The sequence below is a fragment of the Salmo trutta genome, chromosome 11 (genome assembly GCF_901001165.1).
Source record: "Salmo trutta chromosome 11, fSalTru1.1, whole genome shotgun sequence".
Classification (NCBI taxonomy): Eukaryota; Metazoa; Chordata; class Actinopteri; order Salmoniformes; family Salmonidae; genus Salmo; species Salmo trutta.
In genome coordinates, this window is record NC_042967.1 from 6,687,254 (window position 1) to 6,704,396 (window position 17,143).

At 42.5% G+C, this 17,143-nt stretch overlaps 2 protein-coding genes across 3 annotated transcripts in view; one reads left to right on the forward strand and one right to left on the reverse strand.

Moving 5' to 3' along the window:
• The window catches only part of LOC115202171 (membrane-spanning 4-domains subfamily A member 12-like), a 19,510-nt gene extending 18,299 nt beyond the window's left edge, over positions 1–1,211 (reverse strand). The window contains exon 1 of the mRNA XM_029766113.1: positions 1,193–1,211. The gene's annotated coding sequence lies outside the window, so the exon portion shown is untranslated. The remainder of the gene's footprint in view (positions 1–1,192) is intronic.
• Positions 1–16,800, forward strand: part of si:dkey-9i23.16 (uncharacterized) — a 17,252-nt gene extending 452 nt beyond the window's left edge. The window contains exons 2-6 of one of the 2 annotated variants that reach the window (XM_029766108.1): positions 4,172–4,253; positions 4,627–4,740; positions 15,759–15,815; positions 16,122–16,292; positions 16,463–16,800. In XM_029766108.1, the coding sequence (XP_029621968.1) occupies positions 4,172–4,253; positions 4,627–4,740; positions 15,759–15,815; positions 16,122–16,292; positions 16,463–16,588 (550 nt within the window). In that variant the 3' untranslated portion in view covers positions 16,589–16,800. The remainder of the gene's footprint in view (positions 1–4,171; positions 4,254–4,626; positions 4,741–15,758; positions 15,816–16,121; positions 16,293–16,462) is intronic. The other variant, XM_029766109.1, reaches the window with a different exon arrangement.
• Positions 16,801–17,143: the final 343 nt, after the last annotated feature.

A 17,143-nucleotide genomic window follows, 5' to 3' on the forward strand; every position in this document is an offset into this window, starting at 1 on the left:
CTCATGCATTTGTCCTTGAACTTCATGTTGCGTCAATACAGTTCAGACCAGTCGGCTGGGCCGTGTTAATGTACCGTAGTTCATTGCTATTTCCCCTGTTTTGTTTTCTTTCCTCTCCCCTCTCCTCTTATTTCGTTTGCTTGGGCTAAACAAGAAAACCTTTCCCCACTTCGAATGCAGTTGAGCGCAGAGTGCATGCAGTGAGGTCTATGTTTGAAGAGCGTTCTACGCTCAAGAATAATGTTTGGTGTCGCTGGTCTGGAAATGAAATGTTCCCATATCTTGATTTCATAGTAATACATCTCCCTCCTCGCCCCTTCCATCCCCAAGCGCACATCTGTTTTTCATCCAGCGGCAACATTCCACTATATGCAATGGGGACTAGGCCAACTCTGACATGTGGTTTTCATACTCTCTCGGACTCTCTCTCCCCCCCTCCCTCCCTGCCTCTTACCCCCCCCCCCCCTCTTTCCCTCTCTCCTTCCCTCCCTCTCCCTGCCTAGCTCTTCTTTTCTCTCTCCTCTCTCTCCTTCGGTCTCAATCTCTCTGGCTCTCGCTCTCTCTTCCAGTCACTCATTACCTCAATACAAATCCTTGCTAGGTCAAATGCACCTCGCTCCTCTTGCAGTTTCAGCTCAACATAAACATGCACATGCTTAAAGGGATACTTCTGGATTTTGGCAAACACTCTGGTGAAGTAGATACATGTACGGTCCAAACAGTTAAAAGACACACCCAATCCCCTCAGCCCTCAAATGAAGTGGACACTTCTGATGATGTATCATGATGTCTGACGAGTATACACTTGCAGGGCAAGGGGCGAGGGAGGAAGGAAATAAAAATGGATGTATTATTAGTGAATATGATTGGCTTGTTTAGGATTCCTGGCAATGTAAATAGTTTGTATGTATGCTTGTTTGCATGTGACTATACCTCTTTTGTGTGTTGATATTTATTAATTTTTTTTAAATTAAAAATAGGGAGGAAGAAATTATTTTTAAAAGAACCATCCTTGGCCGGAAATGTGTTACTTGTTCATCCAGTGTTGCCAATTTAGCGACTTTGTCGCTATATTTAGCGAGTATTCAGACCCCTCTAGCGACACATTTTCAAAAAACCGACTAGCGACAAATCTAGCGACTTTTTCTGGTGTTATTGGAGACTCTGACGTGAAAACACGTATCGTTCTTACTCTTCTCAGCGAGCAGCGGGTGCTGCCGTGGGCCCCACCCCCGTCCCAAAGCATTCACAGGCGGCCCAGTCCTCGTGCAGCAGTCCCTCCCAGCTGCGGTCAGAGCAGGAGATGTTCACCCCTCCGCGTCCAGACTGCAAATGAATCGCGCATGCGGGAAGCCGCCGCTGGCTGATCCCGCCCTGTCTTACCTTCAGGGCGGGATGTAAATGTACTTTGTCTAAAATAAATCACTGCATTTGACTCACACAGCCTGTCACTTACTCACCTTGTCCACTGTGTGTGTGCCTCTCTGTGACATAAGCTAAACATCCAGCTGGCTAGATCATCATGTCTCAGTCTAAACTGTACACTCAAAAATACAGAAAGGAGTGGGAATCAAACCCTGAATTCAAAGGCTGGTTGAAGCCGTTTACTGGAGATGATACACGGGCATACTGCCTGTATTGTAAGGCTGATTTCTACGCCAAACTTAGTGATGTAAAACAACACATGACAACTCAAAAACATACTCAAAAGGCAAAGCCTTATAACAGTTCCACCCAAAACAAGCTGCCATTTATGGTTTAAAAAATTGACTCTGCAAAAAAGGCTGAGGCCACCATGGCATTAGCTATCGCTGAACACTGTTCCATGCTGGCATGTGGTCACATTGGAGAAGCATGTAGAGCTGCTTTCTCAGACTCCACTGCTGCTACCCACTTCAAAATGCACAGGACAAAGTGCACAGAAATTATTAATGGTGTTCTAGCACCATACTTTCTGAAAAAGTTGGTCGCAGATGTGGGTGACCAGTGTTTCAGCCTCCTCCTCGATGAGTCCACGGATGTAAGTGTTTCTAAGTACCTGGGGGTTGTGATAAGGTACTTTAGTGACACCAAGCAGACAGTTGTATAAACATTTCTGGGGCTTGTTGAGTTGGAGGGAGGAGATGCCAAATCTATAGCCCGTGCTGTTGTGGCTTTCCTCGAGAAGTGTTGTCTTAAAAAAGAGAAACTCCTGGGGATAGGGACTGACAATGCCTCTGTTATGACGAAGATTAACAATGTGGTCCATAAAGTGCTGAAGGAGGAGTATGGCCTCATATCTGGTTCTTATTCGCTGTGTGTGCCACTCTCTGCAGCGTGCTCATTTGTAGTTCTAAACATATTTAGGGTGTTTTTTACTCACTTTTTGTCTCTCCCACGACGTTATTCCTCTCTCCTACAGCCAGTGATGCCAATTTAGCAATTTTGTTGCTAGATTTAGCAACTTTTCAGACTACCCTGGCAACTTTTTTTTCAAACAGGACCTAGCAACAAATTTAGCTACGTTTAAACATTTATTTGGAACTTTTAGCAACTTTTGAAAAGTGACTCAAATGCTAAAATGCACGCATTTTCCCTCTAAATGACACAAAAACGATTTTCTCTGTCACACACTCAGTCACAACACACGTGCCTGGCTGCATAAGTGCATTGTGCGTGACGTCAGCAGAAGGCCTACAGCAATTTCAGATAATTGCAAATCATTGTTGGCTGACTGCAGCAGCAGTATTACGGGTTCAACGAGCCAAACCCAATGAATATAGTTGGTCGCGAATGTTTGATCTTGAACAGAACTTACATCAATCAACATGTCTCAATCAAAATTGTACAGCCAGAAGTACAGAAAAGAGTGGGAGTCTGTACCTGAACAAATGTCAAATCATATTTTTTGCCGAGATGGCCAGTCAATTTGAGTAACGTATTGTGTATTCTACGTAATGACGCAGTTTTACGTTATCACGCAATGACATCACAATGTCATTTAGCAACTTTTAGCAACAAATCAACCTGCCTCTAGCAACTTACCCTGAAAATTAGTTGGCAACACTGCCTACAGCGTCCATCACAATTACATGCACATGGCCAATTATGCAAATTAGGTGATGATGTCATTTAGCGACTTCTAGCAACTTTTAGGACAGCCAATATCTTCTTTCCTTACTGAGGAGTTGGCAACACTGTGTTCATCCCGCAATGATTGGGTTTTCAGACACCGGTAGCTTGTGGGCGCTTCATATGCGCTACAGTCAATTATGAGTGCATGTTTACTTATATTAAATATATAATTATTAATATACGCCTACTGTATGATAGCTGCAAATGAATTAGCTAACTAATGTTAGCCTGCCTAGCTGGAACTTCTGAAGAAGGAAAATGTTTTATTTCTACAATTTCCAAAAGATAACCAAACAAAAACATATTTCCTTTTTACGAGAGGTGTTTGTGCATTAGTAGCACAATTTCTAATTTATTTGCATTTGTTTTTTACTTACACTTGTATGTTGACTTCTCCATTGATGTTGTTTTTAAGTTTTCACTGACTTTTCTTAGCGGATGTACAATCGTCACAAATTGAATTATGGGGAGTTTCAGGCCCCTGAGTGAACATAATTGTACACTTGCAAACTCGACTAAAAACGAGGGCTGAGGGGCTTACGTTGCAAACTTCCCTTGCTTGGCTATTCCCTTGCTTGGCTAATCGTTTGGACCACCCTCCAAGATGGCGACGGGGATTCCCCCCAAGGGCGTAAGGGGAGGGTAGGTGGATGAGGGTGTGTCTTTTTTATGAATTTGAACCGCCGGCAAAGGTACTCATTGCCAAAATCCAGAAGTATCCATTTAATAAGCAGAGTTCATATATCATGCTGGAGAGCATAGAACTCTGTGAATCATGTCAAACCTTTGAACCCAAAATTGCAAACATGCATTCTACTGTTTATCTGCGTTCCAGTCCCTGTGATTACATTTCATGTTTGTATTATCTTAAGGTGAATGCACCAATTTGTAAGTCGCTCTGGATAAGAGCGTCTGCTAAATGACTTAAATGTAAATGTAAATGTATTGGTTACATTTTGTGGTTGATTCGGATAAGCATGTCTCCTCTCCTCTTTCCTTTCTCTTCCTCTCATTTCTCTTTCCTCTCCTCTCTCCTGGACCAAACTCTTTCATTCAGGATGATGTCATCCACTGAGTCAGGAGCAGATGTTCCTAAACTACATCGCCTCTTCATCAAGTTTGACCCAGAGGTTGTAGCGGTAAGAGAATTGAATGATTACTAAACACTCATACATGTAGATAGTCAATACATCTACCAGACTGCTCTCTCCCTCCTTGTTGTACCGTTCAATTGTCTTAAGAGTGGAATTCATATATCTATCGTGTCACCATGCATCAGACATCACTTGATCCATGGAGTACGCGCTTGCTCACTCCCCCTCATGGACTTAAAAGCATTGGACTGGTGAAAGCAAGGGCTAGAAGGACCGATTGTCCTCATCATACATTTTGCACTAGTAATTTCTTATGATCAAGACTGAATGGAACTGGGAGAAGGCTAGAATCGGATCGCAGAGCTTCGTTTTGTAATCATCAGTTCCTTTACATGCAGTTCTCTCTTTTCTCCACCAGGTGATGTCGATACTGCTGGGTCTAATGCAGGTGCTGTTGGCTGTGCCTCTGTACTACATGGACGTTGGTTTACCCAAACTACACATCGTGCTCCCTTTATTTATTGGCTTCCTGGTAAGATCCTAATTTGATAAAGTCATAAATATCCTTGTTTCTGTCACAGGAGGCTGCTGAGGGGAGGACAGCTCATAATAATGGCTGGAACAGAGCGAATGGAATGGCATCAAAGACATGAAAACCATGTTCTTTTATTTTTCTCTATACTTTTTTCCCATTACCATACCATCCCTACCCTAATTGGAGTAAACTAATGGACAACAATATGTTTACTGCTACTTACAGCTATTTTGCTCACATCTACGGTACCTGTAGTTAAGAAATTATACATATATTCCTAATTTCTTCAAGTGCTGGATTTTCACCCACAGCGACCAATCCACCACTCATCCAGATCTTAACTCCAACCCTCCGATATCCACAGATTTACGCATCTTTCCCAGTATAATGCTATTTCCTTTTGCAATACATCCCTCCATTTTACTATGATGTCTTACGAGGGTCCTGAACCTAACTATTTCTAACATTTCTACCGATATTGCCCTAAAAATAAATTCTTTACTCGAGTATAATGATATTTCCCATTGACTGCATGTGTTTTCAGATCCCCTAACAATACAGTTTGCAGGTCCATCTGAACCCTGATATTATGACATAACAACCATTCCTGGACCAGAAAATATATTCTATTGATTCTGTTTCCTCGTGGCAGAGTCTGCACAAGGCTGACTGTTCAATGCCCCATATACTGTACTGAGCATTCATTTTGTTGCAAGTATTTATATAATAGCTTAAATTAAAGCGAAGGGATTGATGTGTCAGTTCTGGATTTATTTTTTTATTTATTTTATTTCACTTTTATTTAACTAGGCAATACAGTGAGCTCCAAAAGTATTGGGATTTTTATACATTTGTTGTTGTTTTGTCTCTGTACTCCAGCACTTTGGATTAGAAGTGACACAGTGACGATGACGTTAAATTGCAGACTGTCAGCTTTCATTTAAAGGGTGTTTTCATTCATATCGAGTGAACCGTTTAGAAGTTACAGCACTATTTGTACATAGTCCCCCCATTTAGGGGACCAAAAGTATTGGGACAAATTCACTTACAGTACCTATCAAAAGTTTGGACACACCTACTCATTCCAGGGTTTTTCTTTATTTCTACTATTTTCTACATTGTAGAATAATAGTGAAGATATCAAAACTATGAAATAACACATTTGGAATAATTTAGTCACCAAAAAAGTGTAAAACAAATAACACATGGAATCACCAAAAAATAGTTAAACAAATCAAAATATAATGTAATGTGGCTGCTACCGTCTCTTATGACCGAAAATAACTTATGAACATCAGAATAGCGATTACTCACCTCAAACTGGACAAAGATTTTTTCTTTAACGAGTCTGACGCAAAGGATATACTGCTTTCTCGGGAATGGGCCAAAATCCCTGTAATTTGCATGAAGAAAATTCGTAGGCGAGTGAGTAAACCCCCACTACCATCTGTTCTTTTGGCCAACGTGCAATCATTGGAAAACAAAATGGATGATATACGATCAAGGTTATCCTACCAACGGGACATTAAAAACTGTAATATCTTTCACCGAGTCGTGGCTAAACGACGACACGGATAATATAGAGCTGGAAGGGATTTTCCATGCGTCGGTAGGACAGAGAAGCTACGTCCGGTAAGAAGGGGGGTGGGGGTGTGTGTCGATTTGTCAATAACAGCTGGTGCGCAATGTCTAATATTAAAATGGTCTCAAGGTATTACTCACCTGAGGTAGAGTACCTTATGAGAAGCTGTAGACCACACTATCTACCAAGAGAGTTCTCATCTATATTATTCGTAGCCGTCTATTTACCACCACAAACCGATGCTGGCACTAAGACTGCACACAACCAGCTGTATAAGGCCATAAGCAAACAAGAAAATGCTCACCCAGAAGCGGCGCTCCTAGTGGCCGGGGACTTTAATGCAGGCAAACTTAAATCCGTCTTACCTCATTTCTACCAGCATGTCACGTGCAACCAAAGGAAAAAAGACCACCTTTACTCCACACACAGAGAGGCATACAAAGCTCTCCCTCGCCCTCCATTTGGCAAATCTGACCATAATTCTATCCTCCTGATTCCTGCTTACAAGCAAAAATAAAGCAGGAAGTACCAGTGACTAGCTCAATACGGAAGTGGTCAGATGACGCAGATGCTACGCTACAGGACTGTTTTTCTAGCACAGACTCATCCAATGGCATCGAGGAGTACACCACCTCAGTCATTGGCTTCGTCAACAAGTGCATCAACGACGTCGTCCCCACAGTGACTGTATGTACATATCCCAACCAGAAGCCATGGATTACAGGCAACATCCGCATCGAGCTAAAGGCTGGAGCTGACGCTTTCAAGGAGCGCGCCCTCAGACGAACCATCAAACAGGCAAAGCGTCAATACAGGATTAAGATTGAATCTTACTACACCGGCTCCGACACTCGTCGGATGTGGCAGGGCTTGAAAACTATTACGGACTACAAAGGGAAGCCCAGCCGCGAGCTGCCCATTGACACGAGCCTACCAGACGAGCTAAATGCCTTTTATGCTCGCTTCGAGGCAAGCAGCACTGAAGAATGCAGGAGAGTACCAGCTGTTCCGGACGTGTGACGCTCTCGGTAGCCGTAGTGAGAAAGAGCTTTAAACAGGTCAACTTTCACAGATTACCAGGACGTGTACTCAAAGCATGCGCGGACCAACTGGCAAGTGTCTTCACTGACATTTTCAACCTCTCCCTGACCGTGTTTGTAATACCTACATGTTTCAAGCAGACCACCATAGTCCCTGTGCCCAAGGAAGCGAAGGTAACCTGCCTAAATTTTTACCGCCCTGTAGCACTCACGTCGTTAGCCATTAAGTGCTTTGCAAGGCTGGTCATGGCTCACATCAACAGCATCCTCCCGGATACCCTAGACCCACTACAATTCGCATACCGCCCCAATAGATCCACAGATGACGCAATCTCAATCGCACTCCACACTGCCCTTTCCCACAGGGACAAAAGGAACACCTATGTGAGAAAGCTGTTCATTGACTACAGCTCAAAGTTCAACACCATAGTGCACACAAAGCTCATCACTAAGCTAAGCACCCTGGGACTAAACACCTCCCTCTGCAACTGGATCCTGGACTTCCTGACGGGCCACCCCCAGGTGGTAAAGGTAGGCAACAACACGTCTGCCACACTGAACCTCAGCACTGGGGCCCCTCAGGGTTGCATGCTTAGTCCCCTCCTGTACTCCCTGTTCACCCATGACTGCGTGGCCAAACATGACTCCAACACCATCATTAAGTTTGCTGACGACACAACAGTGGTAGGCCTGATTACTGACAACGTTTAGGCAGTCTATAGGGAGGAGGTCAGAGACCTGGCAGTGTGGTGCTAGGACAACAACCTCTCCTTCAACGTGAGCAAGATAAAGGAGCTGATCGTGGACTACAGGAAAAGGCGGGCTGAACAGGCCCCCATTAACATCGACGGGGGCTGTAGTGGAGCGGGTTGAGAGTTTCAAGTTTCTTGGTGTCCAAATCACCAGCGAACTACCATGGTCCAAACACACCAAGACAGTCGTGAAGAGGGCACGACAACACCTTTTCCCCCTCAGGAGACTGAAAAGAATTGGCATGGGTCCCCAGATCCTCAAAAACGTATACAGCTGCACCATCGAGAGCATCCTGACCGGTTGCATCACCGCCTGGTATGGCAACTGCTCGGCATCTGACTGTAAGGCGCTACAGAGGGTTGTGCATACGGCCCAGTACATCACTGGGGCCAAAGCTTCCTGCCATCCAGGACCTATATACTAAGTGGTGTCAGAGGAAAGCCCCAAAAATAGTCAAAGACTCCAGCCACCCTAGTCATAGACTGTTCTTTCTGCTACCGCATGGCAAGCTGTACCGTAGCGCCAAGTCTAGGACCAAAAGACTCATTATCAGCTTCTACCTCCAAACCATAAGACTCCTGAACAATTAATCAAATGGCCACCCGGACTATTTACATTGACCCCCCCCCATTTGATTTTACACTGCTGCTACTTGCTGTTTATAATCTATGCATAGTCACTTGCATAGTCACTACCTACATGCACAAATTACCTCGACTAACCTGCACGTCTGCACATTGACTCGGTACCGTTACCCACTGTATATAGCCTTGTTATTGTTATTTTATTGTGTTACTTTTTATACATTTTTACTTTAGTTTATTTGGTAATTATTTTCTTAACTCTTTCTTGAACTGCATTGTTGGTTAAGGGCTTGTAAGTAAGCATTTCATGGTAAGGTCTAAATACCTGTTGTATTCGGCGCATGTGACATATTTGATTTGATTTACACTCTTGGCATTATCTCAACCATCTTCATGAGAAAGGCTTTTCCACAAGTCTTGAAGGAGTTCCCACATATGCTGAGCACTTGCTGGCTGCTTTTCCTACACTCTGCGGTCCAACTCATCCCAAACCATCTCAGTTAGGTTGAGGTCAGGTGATTGTGGAGGCCAGGTCATCTGATGCAGCACTCTATCACTCTCCTTCTTGGTCAAATAGTCCTTACACAGCCTGGAGGAGTGTTTTGGGTCATTGTCCTGTTGAAAAACAAATGATAGTCCCACAAAGTGCAAAGCCGATGGGATGGCGTATCACTGCAGAATGCTGTGGTAGCCATGCTGGTTAAGTGTACCTTGAATTCTAAATAAATCACTGACAGTGTCAGCAGCAAAGCACCATCACACCTACTCCTCCTCCATGCTTCACAGTGGGAACCACACATGTGGAGGTGGAGATCATCCGTTCACCTACTCTGCGTCTCACAAAGACACAGCGGTTGGAACCAAATATCTCAAATTTGGACTCATCACACCAAAGGACAGATTTCCTCCGGTCTAATGTCCATTGCTCGTGTTTATTGGCCCAAGCAAGTCTCTTCTTCTTATTGGTGTCCTTTAGTAGTGGTTTCTTGGCAGCAATTCGACCATGAAGGCCTGGTTTAGGCAGTCTCTTCTGAACAGTTGATGTTGAGATGTGTCTGTTACTTGAACTCTGTGAAGCATTTATTTGGGCTACAATTTCTTTGGCTGGTAACTCTAACAAACTTATCCTCTGCAGCAGATGTAACTCTGGGTCTTCCTTTCCTGTGGCGGTCCTCATGAGAGCCAGTTTTATTATAGCTCTTGATGGTTTTTGCGACTACACTTGAAGAAACGTTCAAAGTTCTTGAAATTTTCCGCATTGACTGACATTCATGTCTTATACAACTTCTTCAGGATCGATGGGTCCCCTGCGGGACGGTTGAGCTAAAGTAGGCTAATGTGATTAGCATGAGGTTGTAAGTAACAAGAACATTTCCTAGAACATAGACATGTCTGATATTGGCAGAAAGCTTAAATTAATCCAAACTGCACTGTCCAAGTTACAGTAGCTATTACAGAGAAAGAATACCATAGTATTGTTTGAGGAGAGTGCACAGTTTTGAACATGAAAGTTATTAATAAACAAATTAGGCACGTTTGGGCAGTCTTGATACATTTTGAACAGAACTGCAATGGTTCATTGGATCAGTCTAAAACATTGTACATACACTGCTGCCATCTAGTGGCCAAATTGTAAATTGCACCTGTGCTGGAATAATACATTATGGCCTTTCTCTTGCATTTCAAAGATGATGGTGCAAAAAAACTTTGTTTTTATCTTTTACCAGATGTAATGTGTTATATTCTCCTACATTCCTTTCACATTTCCACAAACGGCAAAGTGTTTCCTTTCAAATGGTACCAAGAATATGCATAACCTTGCTTCAGCGCCTGAGCTACAGGCAGTTAGATTTGGGTATGTCATTTTAGGCGAAAATTTAAAAAAAGGGTCCGATCCTTAATGATCTGTCATTTCAATTTGCTTATTTGAGCTGTTCTTGCCATAATATGGACTTGGTCTTTTACCAAATAGGGCTATCTTCTGTATACCAACCCTACCTTGTCACAACACAAGTGATTGGCTCAAGCTCGTTAAAAAGGAAACAAATTCCACAAATTCACTTTTTTGAAATGCATTCCAGGTGACTACCTCATGAAACTGGTTGAGACAATGGCAAGCCTGTGCAAAGCTGTCATCAAGGCAAAGGGTGACTACTTTGAAGAATCAGAAATATAAAATATATTTTGGTTTGTTTAACACTTTTTTTGTTACTACATGATTCCATATGTGTTATTTCATAGTTTTGATGTCTTCACTATTATTCTACAATGTAGAAAATAGCAAAAATAAAGAAAAACCCTTGAAGGAGTGGTTGTGTCCAAACCTTTGAATGGTACTGTATATGTATTAAAGTACTAGAAAGTATTTAGTCCAATTATTCATAGCACGCAATGACTACATCAAGCTTGTGACTCTACAAATTTGTTATATATATATATATATATATATATATATATATACACTGCTCAAAAAAATTAAAGGGAACACTTAAACAACACAATGTAACTCCAAGTCAATCACACTTCTGTGAAATTAAACTGTCCGCTTAGGAAGCAACACTGATTGACAATAAATTTCACATGCTGTTGTGCAAATGGAATAGACAACAGGTGGAAATTATTGGCAATTAGCAAGACACCCCCAATAAAGGAGTGGTTCGACAGGTGGTGACCACAGACCACTTCTCAGTTCTTATGCTTCCTGGCTGATGTTTTGGTCACTTTTGAATGCTGGCGGTGCTTTCACTCTAGTGGTAGCATGAGACGGAGTCTACAACCCACACAAGTGGCTCAGGTAGTGCAGCTCATCCAGGATGGCACATCAATGCGAGCTGTGGCAAGAAGGTTTGCTGTGTCTGTCAGCGTAGTGTCCAGAGCATGGAGGCGCTACCAGGAGACAGGCCAGTACATCAGGAGACGTGGAGGAGGCCGTAGGAGGGCAACAACCCAGCAGCAGGACCGCTACCTCCGCCTTTGTGTAAGGAGGAGCAGGAGGAGCACTGCCAGAGCCCTGCAAAATGACCTCCAGCAGGCCACAAATGTGCATGTGTCTGCTCAAACGGTCAGAAACAGACTCCATGAGGGTGGTATGAGGGCCCGACGTCCACAGGTGGGGGTTGTGCTTACAGCCCAACACCGTGCAGGACGTTTGGCATTTGCCAGAGAACACCAAGATTGGCAAATTCACCTGTGCTCTTCACAGATGAAGCAGGTTCACACTGAGCACATGTGACAGACGTGACAGAGTCTGGAGACGCCGTGGAGAACATTCTGCTGCCTGCAACATCCTCCAGCATGACCGGTTTGGTGGTGGGTCAGTCATGGTGTGGGGTGGCATTTCTTTGGGGGGCCGCACAGCCCTCCATGTGCTCGCCAGAGGTAGCCTGACTGCCATTAGGTACCGAGATGAGATCCTCAGACCCCTTGTGAGACCATATGCTGGTGCGGTTGGCCCTGGGTTCCTCCTAATGCAAGACAATGCTAGACCTCATGTGGCTGGAGTGTGTCAGCAGTTCCTGCAAGAGGAAGGCATTGATGCTATGGACTGGCCCGCCCGTTCCCCAGACCTGAATCCAATTGAGCACATCTGGGACATCATGTCTCGCTCCATCCACCAACGCCACGTTGCACCACAGACTGTCCAGGAGTTGGCGGATGCTTTAGTCCAGGTCTGGGAGGAGATCCCTCAGGAGACCATCCGCCACCTCATCAGGACCCTGCCCAGGCGTTTTAGAGAGGTCATACAGGCACATGGAGGCCACACACACTACTGAGCCTCATTTTGACTTGTTTTAAGGACATTACATCAAAGTTGGATCAGCCTGTAGTGTGGTTTTCCACTTTAATTTTGAGTGTGACTCCAAATCCAGACCTCCATGGGTTGATAAATTGGATTTCCATTGATTATTTTTTGTGTGATTTTGTTATCAGCACATTCAACTATGTAAATGAAAAAGTATTTAATAATATTATTTCATTCATTCAGATCTAGGATGTGTTATTTTAGTGTTCCCTTTATTTTTTTGAGCAGTATATATATATTCAAAAAGAAAGGAGGACCAAGGCACTCTTCATATAATTGATTAAAATGCCTTTATTAGTATGGCATGTTCAATAGAAACAATGTTTTTAAAAAACCGACGCGTTTCGGCTGCATGGCCTTCATCAGGGTGTACAAAGAAATAATACAATGTTCTCTGTTTAACAGCTTTTCCAATTAACCCTAATTAGAAGGGGGAGTGGTTAAAATTGATTGGACACACCTAGTAAGCAATAGTATACACACTTTAAAGTGAAATGCTGTAGCTATGTTATCATAAAAATGTAACTCCAAACTAGAAGTATCAGAACACTTAGAAAGGTAGTTCTAACCTTAAATATGTCTGGGCGAAGTGTCAAGAATAAGAAAGCAATACATTCCATAGTACACTAGAACACAGCAAAACATGAACAACAAAAGTCTAAACATAGCTGAGGGCAATTGAGCAAAGATATCCACTAGATGACAGCAAATGTACCCATCACAACCCTACAGGAAGGGTGAGAAATCCATATCTTCATTTAAACCCGGGTATTTAGTGGCCTGTAGTTTGTAAATCCAAAAACTTTCCATCATAACTTAGGTCAGTTAGGATCACCACTTTATTTTAAGAATGTGAAATGTCAGAAAAATAGTACAGAGAATGATTTCTTTCAGCTTTTATTTCTTTCATCACATTCCCAGTGGATCAGAAGTTTACATTCACTCAATTAGTATTTGGTAGCATTGCCTTTAAATTGTTGAACTTGGGTCAAACGTTTCGGGTAGCCTTCCACAAGCTTCCCACAATAAGTTGTGTGAATTTTGGCCCATTCCTCCTGACAGAGCTGGTGTAACTGAGTCAGGTTTGTAGGCCTCCTTGCTCGCAAACACTTTTTCAGTTCTGCCCACACATTTTCTATAGGATTGAGGTCAGGGCTTTGTGATGGTCACTCCAATATCTTGACTTTGTTGTCCAAAGGCATTTTGCCACAACTTTGGAAGTATGCTTGGGGTCATTGTCCATTTGGAAGACCCATTTGCGACCAAGCTTTAACTTCCTGACTGATGTCTTGAGATGTTGCTTCAATATGTCCACATAATTTTCCTCCCTCATGAAGCCATCTATTTTGTAAAGTGCACCAGTCCCTCCTGCAGCAAGGAGACAGAACGCATCTCCTTCCTGAGCGGTATGACGACTGCGGGGTCCCATAGTGTTTTTACTTGCGTACTATTATTTTTACAGATGAAGGTGGTACCTTCAGGCATTTGGAAATGTCTCCCAATAATGAACCAGACTTGTGGAGGTCTACATTTTTGTGGAGGTCTACAGACTTGTGGAGGTCTTGGCTGATTTCTTTTGATTTTCCGATGATGTCAAGCAAAGATGCACTGAGTTTGAAGGTAGGCCTTGAAATACATCGACAGGTACACCTCCAATTGACTCAAATGATGTCAATTAGCCTATCAGAAGCTTCTAAAGCCATGACATCATTTTCTGGAATTTTCCAAGCTGTTTAAAGGCACAGTCAACTTAGTCGATGTAAACTTCTGACCCGCTGGAATTGTGATACAGGGAATTATAAGTGAAATAATCTGTCTGTAAACAATTGTTTGTAGAACTACTTGTGTCATACACAAAGTAGATGTCCTAACCGACTTGCCAAAACTATAGTTTGTTAACAAGAAATTTGTGTAGTGGTTGAAAACGAGTTTTAATGACTCCAACATAAGTGTATGTAAACTTCCGACTTCAACTGTATATTTTAAATAAGAATAGAATATGTTTCCAAACACTTCTACATTCATGTTACAGACTCACAAATATGATATCACCAAGACATGCTAACCTCTCACCATTATAATAACAGGGGAGGTTAGCACTGTTGGGGGGGAGGGAATGATATTTGTGCTTCTGTAACTTTCTCACTCATCATTATTCACAATTTATTCAGGATTATCCATAATCATGGTAGCATCCACATTAATGCAGAAGTGTTTAGAAACATATTCTATTGTTATTTACAATAGAAGTGACTCCAAAATTGCACAATATGTTATTTACCATTCAATGGCCATAATAAATAGGTATGGTGACAGAGGGCAACCTTGTTTTATGCCTCTTGACAATTCAAAGTTCTCAGAGGAGTAACTGTTATTTATTATTTCACATAAAGGATTGTTGTTCATGACTTTTTGTAACGGCTGTCTTCGGGTAGAGAGGACCAAAATGCAGCAGGAATGTGGATGCTCATCTTGACTATTTATTTTAAATAAAGTGAACACCAAAACGAAGAACGACAGTTTAACAGGCTATACACATAACAGCAGTGCTAAATACAACTACCCACAAAATACCAAACCAAACACACACCTATATATAGGACTCTCAATCAGAGGCAACTAGAAACACCTGCCTCCAATTGAGAGTCCAACACCCAATCCTAAACATAGAAAAACTAAACCAGACAGAACGTAGAAATACATACAAAACACAAGCCCTCTGCCACGTCCTGACCAAAACGAATACAATTACTCCCTCTGCTGGTCAGGACATGACACTTTTACCCATCTTATGAGAGAGTTCAAAAATCCCTGGACTGTATCAAATGCTTTCTCAAAATCTGCTATAAAAATTATACCTGGTTCATTCTCATAGTTTTCCTTTATTTGTAGTAGTTGTCTAATGTTGTCTCCAATATATATTACTTTTAACAATCCCGTCTGATCGTGATGAATAATGTCCGGTAGGACCTTTTTTATTCTATCAGAAATACATTTTGCCAATACTTTTGCATCACAACATTGAAGGGTGACCATGTGTTTGATATATTTGATACCATTCTACCAATTCCGCTCCAGCCATTACCAAGAGCCTGTCCTCCCCAATTAAGGTGCCAAGCTTCCTGTGGCTTCTGTTTATTTATGCATAGGCTATATGTGATATAGTGTACATCATTGGATGGTTTGGCTTTCTTTTTTCACATCTGTAGCAATTGAAACAACACAACAGATATTGTTTATACTTTCTTTTAAAGTTTGTGACGGCAGGGTCGTTCGCCTTGGCCTGTGAGAAGTCTCCCAGCAGACAGCTAGTAAGACATTACAACAGTCACATGTTGCATTGGAATATACACTGCTCTAACCGGGTGTAATAGATTCCATTATTTAAATGTCCACCCGGGTCTACCTGTAAAGTAACCCACATGTTAGGCTGAACATGTTGCCCATAGGCTACTGTGCAATGTAAATACCCTATTACGTGCATGAGAAGATACATCCATTATATAGCAACATTTAGGTCCTATACCTTTTTTCTCTTAGGAACAGTAAAGTTTATCATATTTCATCTTTGGGGCCAGGAGATTTTCCTATCTTCCATGTTGTGTCTTCCTCCCCAGCTGACGGGCTGTGCCTACACTAACGTGGCCAGCCTGGTGGCGGGCCTACTGGCTCTGTGTTTGTACAGCGTCTCCCTACACTCCGTCCAGGGCTCTGCTGCACCCTGCACTCTGCCAAACACCAACCTGTACACATTGACGGCACAAAAGTGCCCAGGAGAGTACCTAAAGGTAAGGAATGATTTGTGGGTGGTTCATAAGCGTGTGTGTGTGTGTGCGGTGTGTGTGTGTGGAAAGTTTGTCTTGTTTGCCACTATACTATTTTAGTGCCCTGTATTGTGTGTGGCACTGTGTTTTTTTGTGTTGTTGTTTATCCTTCCTTGTGTTTTTCTCTGTCCCAGGAGTTCTTCAGGAGTCTCATAGTCCTACTCATCGTTTATGACTTGGGGGCTCTTACCCTCCACTCTCTCCTCTCTTTCTCCGCGCTCAAGGGACTCAGAGTGGGACTGTGCCAAATGATCAATTAATCAATTAGTCAAACTGATTAACCAATGGATGCTAGTTGAAAAACCTATTTTAGAAAAATATTAATCTGTTTAATCAGATTTTTGTCAGTGACCACATTTCCTTTAACTTGTTTAAGTTCAAGTTTGTTTATTTCATGGGTTTGTTTGTTCCTTTCGAGCTTTACAGGCTTACAATTTTTTGAGAAACCTAATAAAATAATTTGTATAAACTCCGTGGACTGATGCTTATTTAGATTGAGGGTTGTGTGTTCAGTGTAAGGTCACTGCTGGCTTTTTATAATAACCTATAAATATCAGTCAAATGGTATAGAATCAGCTTGATCCCCTCTGTCGAAGACGCTTGGACCTTCTTTTTTTATATTTTCAGTGGTATTGTTAACAAACATGTCCCCATAAAGAAAATGAGAATTAAAACAGGTTCAGCCCCTGGTTCGACCGTGATCTTGCAGAGTTACTCCACCTCAAGAATTGCATTTTGGCGGAAGGCTCGGCACACGCGTACTCAGGCTGACTGGCTCTCGTTTAGGCAAATGAGAAATAAGTGCACTCAGGCTA